We start from the raw sequence: 5281 nt of genomic DNA, 5'->3' as shown, positions 1-5281 counted from the left end.
TATGGAGAATCACCAAAATATCCTTATATTTGAAGTAATTTCAAGTCCGAAAAACTCCTCAATGGACTTGATGATTATTTGTGAATTTTTTTTTTGGAAAGTTGAATAAATTTGTCAGATTATGTATTTAAGATGAATAAAATATTTAATAAAATTATTAGACCATTTTGCACACTTTGTAATTTGAAAAACAATGGACCATTTTTTTATTATAATATCTAATTATTATTTTATTTTATTATTATATAAGCATATTTTTATATTTAACTAACTTCTTCATCATATATATACTTTTATATTTTACTAACTTCAAAATTATTATTTTTACAAATTAATTTAATAGAAAAAAATAGTTAAATTATATAAATTTAACTAACTTCTACATTATAAATATATTTATATATGAATCAACTTACTTATTATATTGTATATTAAACGATTAAAGACATATAAAATAGTTGTTGATCTATCAACAAGGTCCTTTTTTTTTGCAATGGTAGCATTAATATCTTATAATCCAAAACTCGGCTAGAAGACAAAACAAAATCAAAAGCAAACCCCATTTCCATTTCTTCTAGTTAAAGTTCATCATATTTACACAAGCACAAGAACAAAGTCCTTCCCTCAACCTCAAACTCACACCATTATTTCCAAATAAAACCAAACAACCAAAAAGCTCACAACCCAACCCATCACTTATCACTTATTACTTATTACTACTACTTACTACTTACTACTAAAGCTTTTTTTCCTCCCAAACAATCTCCTCAAAATCCCACCACCACTTTTCTTCTTGTTTGTCACAATCGACAAAAAGTTCACCAAAGCTTCTTCATCCTTCTCATCTTTCACTCCATCAACACTCACAAACATCCTCGGAGACATCACACTCTTGTTGTTCACACTCAAATTACTATCCAACCCTTTGCTCTTTTGACTCCTCAAAGCTCCCGTTGCATCCTCCGTAATCATTTTATCAAGCAGAGAGATCCGCTGGTTACTGTTTCGTTTTGGCGAAGGCAAGGGCGATACCGTAATTTCACACGTCTCTTCTTCAGGTGAAGCACTTAATGCCTTTAACTGCTTCCCAAGGTTTAGTATCGTTTCTTGACATTCAGCCAACTTCTCAGAAGCTTCCATTATTTCCTTCTCCTGCATTAATCGAGTGTGTCATTATTAAGATAATTAATTCAACCATATCATAATTATATAAATTGCGACTCACACTTGGAAGGGCTTTTTCGTCCTTTTCCTTTTCCAAATCACGTTTTTCTATGTCGTTTCCTGTTATCCTGCAACAATAATACCAATAGGAGGAATTAGACTTGGAACAAAAATCAAGAATTTTTCTTATAATTTTTAAATTTTTAAATAAAAGAATAAAAGCTACCTTTCTTCATTTGGGATTGTATTATTTTCTTGATGATTCTCACTGCATTCTTCAATGGTCTTAATAGGATGCTTATCAACACCACCCACCATTACATTCCAAGAAGCCGCCATTGGCCACCCTGGCAACTGGTCTTTCGAAAAGTCAAACTTATCCGTTTGACCGGTTGTGGGCCCACCTTCCACCTCACTCTCAAAATGCTTCTTGATTTCATCTTTCATACTCGAAACATCTTGAAGTGAAAAACAATGGTTGACTATCCACTCAAGAGCAAAAGTCAACTCTTTACAAAACTCCTCCATTCCCACTTTCCCATTTAACAACTCGTTACAGTTTTTTAAAAATCCCTCCAAAATATCGCGAATCTCGGATAATTTCCATTGAAATATATGAACAGTGTATGATGACGATGATGATGATGATGATGATGATAAAATATCATCTTTTTTACACAATTTAACACCTTCAATAATCTCAATAAGTCTCTGGATCGATTTATTCACACCAGAATTGTTAAATTCTAGGGTTTCGTTTTTTTTCATATCTTCAAGTGCCAATTTTTCCATCTCGACAAAATCATCCATCAAACCGATATCAGAAGCATTAACGGTGTTACAAGATGGGGCCCACGATCCAACCATGCTGACTTTTTCATCACTACCCATGTCAGATGACGTGGCAGGTATGACCGTTTGACTTTTTGACTTTTGGTTGAGAAACTCCTTAAGGAGTCTGTTCTCTTCTTCAAACGAACACAACTGTTCAGTCAAGAACGTGATCTTTGATGCTATAGGAAAAGGGTTTGACTTTCTTCTTGTAAGGTCAACTTCGTTCTGCATCTTTGCCACATCAGCAGGTCCAGGTAAGCGTTTTTGGAGAAGTGAGCGGAGTCTTTGTGCTTCGGTTTCCAACTGTGCGATCTTTTTGACACTTCCTAGGTATTGCTTATGTGCCACGTCAGATGTTCTTCGGTTAAATTCTCTCTCTTCGTTTCTGATCTCAAGTTCTTTTTCTAAAACTCGGACTTCATAACTTAAAGAAGCATTTTCTCTCTGAGTTGACTCCAGTTGACCAACAACAGCACTTAAATCATAATCTAATTGAGCTCTAACAGAGTGCAGTTCATTAATTAGCTTTTCCTTTGATGAAAGAGAGTAAATTAATTGACTGTTTTCCAATTCTAGATTGGAAACTTTTTTATTTAATTCAGCTATCTTTTTTTCATGTTCATTTGATGTTTTCATTAAATCATCATGTATCTTTTTTTCCTGTTCTTCACGAACAAAACGAAGCTGAAGCATACACTCATTTAATGCTTCTCTTTGTTGCGTAGCTTTCTCTAGTTCTTGTTTTAGTGCTAAAACTTCTGATTCAGCTTTCTCCCATCCTGTATGAAGATATGTATACTTTAATTAAATATATAATTAAACTCATGGAAATAAGATTATAAATAAAGTAGAATTTACAAATTACAAGTCACCACCTTTAACAGCTGAAAGATTTTCATCTTGAAGCTTCAAATTTGTCTGTGGTTCCACTGTATAATTTAATTTTGTCTGCAAATAAACATGGTTGATAGGAAAAGTATCAATAGAATATTAGAATATGAACATGTAAAAGCAAAAATACTTTTGAAGGGCATGGGGTAAAAGGAGAATGAATGAGTAAGAAAAGTATGCTTTTATGTTATGTTACCTCATCTTCACTCCCTACGTTTACTCTGTCAGCTGGAATCATTGTTTTCTCTGTAGATGTTTTCTTCCAAGGCCATGATTTGTGGTCCATCACTTGAGAAATCCCTTTGGTCAAAAGTTCATAAGTAACTTAAGTCACATACAATCTGCAACAATCAAGAAAAAGATGCATAAATGAACTTATAATCAAGATTCTAACATGACATATACACATGATAAATAAAGGAAATGAAGGGTGAGGGGAAAAAGTTTCTAAATAAACAGGTGAACCCAGATTCAGATAGCAATGTCTTATCTAATTACCTTCTTTGGTATCTTTCCGTTAGTGTAATAAAAGCCCCACATGAACAACAGACTACTTGGTAATTGGTATCTTCCATGAAATTTCATTCAATGAAACAACCTAATTTCCTCTATTAAAACATCTGGAGAATATGATTACAGAACCATTGATTTAATTAACCCAATTTTAGGGACCTAATTTGGTATAAACGAAAGCGTACAAGTAGGGGATAGGGGTTTCTCCTTTTGTAAATCGACATTTCAAGTCAAATCGATCAATAATGGTGAAGATTCTGAGATTTGAAGAGTTTTTTCAGAGCATAGTAGCATAATATAACATCCAAAAATTAACATACCTCACTGTGCATGCATCTCGGAACGCTTTTAAAGCTAAATCATTTGAGATTGAAGCAGATGAGGTGAAATCAGTACATATCACTAGCAGGAGGAGCTTCGATTCTATTGCACAGGCCATTGAAACAAGGCAACAAGCAAAAATTAGGTTTCAACTTACACTCAAAACCTTCAACAGTATATTCTCAAACAGATATGAGTACATGGCTACAAACAAAACAATATATAGTGATAATAATCAAACAAAAGCGACAAAACGCTATGGAACAATTCATGTTCATACCAAACAGAGAAAAACAAAACACAACGGCGACTTAAATCAATTTTTTAAATAAAAAATTAGATTAAAGCCATTAATGAACTACTGAAACAAAATAGAACTATAATAATAGCTGAAAAATACAGTAACAAGTACATACCTGAAAAAGGTAAAGTAGAAGCATTCTTGTCGTCGTCTTGCAAAAAAACGAAGCTGAAACTCAAATCTGAAGCATTTTGTAAGATGAAACAAGTTAAAGAGCAAGTAAAGTGAGCTGATGGTTAAGTAAAATGAAGGAGTTCCGATCTTACTGATGAAGCAGCGTCGAAAGGAGCAAAAACTTTGCAGAAAAATGAAAGCAGATGGCAGAAATGGAGGAAGAAAGGCAACACCTGATTTTCAAGAAAGGAAATGGAGGATTACATGTACGGATATAATATTTATGAAAATGAGACAATTATTTAAAGTAGGTTCGCTATTTTTCATACATTTAATTAAATTGTTATCCTATCCAGTTACAATATCATACAATTATAATTATTTATTGTTGCATAGATTCAAACTCATTGACTAAATTGACCAGATGTTGAATGTCACGATTAAAATAAAAAGAAGTTATCGTAAATATTTGGATACCATTTGTTGATATATGACAATTTTGCATAATTATATATGCCTAGTACCTACACTATATGTTTTTTACTCTTGTAACATTATTTCAATATAATAATATTTTTATTCATTTATTGACCATACTTTTATTAACTTTTACGGGAAAAACTAACATTTTTATTAACGGGCGGATGAATTAAAACAAACTAACAATATGCTAGAGCAAAATACAAGGTACAGACAAAAAATCATATAGTACAAGCATAAAAATGGAACTTACACTAATCAAACCAATTTAGACTACTTATAACAAGATCCTTGTTTAATTCAATTGAAGGCACTCAATTGGATGTCATCCACCAATTTCATAGGAGGATATCTCTTCTTTTTAAACTCCAAATCCTTTTTGGCTCTCGAAATCCACCAAATCAAAGAATATACCAAGGCTAATTTCATCTTTCTCTAGTTCTTCCTTTGTGTAGACATTTGCAAGTCGTTTTGTAACTCCTCTATATCAGAGGGGGGATTCAACGTAAAGCAGCTACATGAAGAAAATCAGTGCCAAACCTATTTTCCAAAAGAGCATCGAAAAAAGATATCCTCGATCTCTTCCTCATCAATGTTGCAAAAATGGCAAACAGTGGTAGGTAAAACAATGACTTGAACCATGAGATTTTTAGCAACAGGGAT

At 32.8% G+C, this 5281-nt stretch overlaps 1 protein-coding gene across 1 annotated transcript; it reads right to left on the bottom strand.

The window, feature by feature from the left end:
- Positions 1 to 543: 543 nt before the first annotated feature.
- Positions 544 to 4446, bottom strand: LOC111885275 (filament-like plant protein 7). The gene is made up of 8 exons (XM_023881540.3): positions 4291 to 4446; positions 4140 to 4205; positions 3723 to 3825; positions 3086 to 3230; positions 2874 to 2946; positions 1391 to 2777; positions 1226 to 1292; positions 544 to 1152 (listed from the first exon to the last, which is right to left on the bottom strand). Exons 4-8 carry the CDS (start codon positions 3173 to 3175, stop codon positions 727 to 729), a joined length of 2043 nt encoding a protein of 680 aa, XP_023737308.1. The 5' UTR covers positions 3176 to 3230; positions 3723 to 3825; positions 4140 to 4205; positions 4291 to 4446; the 3' UTR covers positions 544 to 726.
- Positions 4447 to 5281: the final 835 nt, after the last annotated feature.

This window comes from Lactuca sativa, chromosome 2 (assembly GCF_002870075.4).
Source record: "Lactuca sativa cultivar Salinas chromosome 2, Lsat_Salinas_v11, whole genome shotgun sequence".
NCBI lineage: Eukaryota > Viridiplantae > Streptophyta > Magnoliopsida > Asterales > Asteraceae > Lactuca > Lactuca sativa.
Note: the sequence above shows the minus strand (reverse complement) of the source record. Positions and strands in the feature narration are given on the sequence as shown.

What these genes read in the sequence shown, in the direction of transcription:
- LOC111885275 (XM_023881540.3), bottom strand. Translation starts at nt 3,175, where the DNA reads ATGGACCACAAATCATGGCCTTGGAAGAAAACATCTACAGAGAAAACA. An exon ending in AAATCTTTCAGCTGTTAAAG is followed by an intron (nt 2,778 to 2,873) that starts GTGGTGACTTGT and finishes ATCTTCATACAG; the next exon opens with GATGGGAGAAAGCTGAATCA. An exon ending in ACGAAAAAGCCCTTCCAAGT is followed by an intron (nt 1,153 to 1,225) that starts GTGAGTCGCAAT and finishes CGATTAATGCAG; the next exon opens with GAGAAGGAAATAATGGAAGC.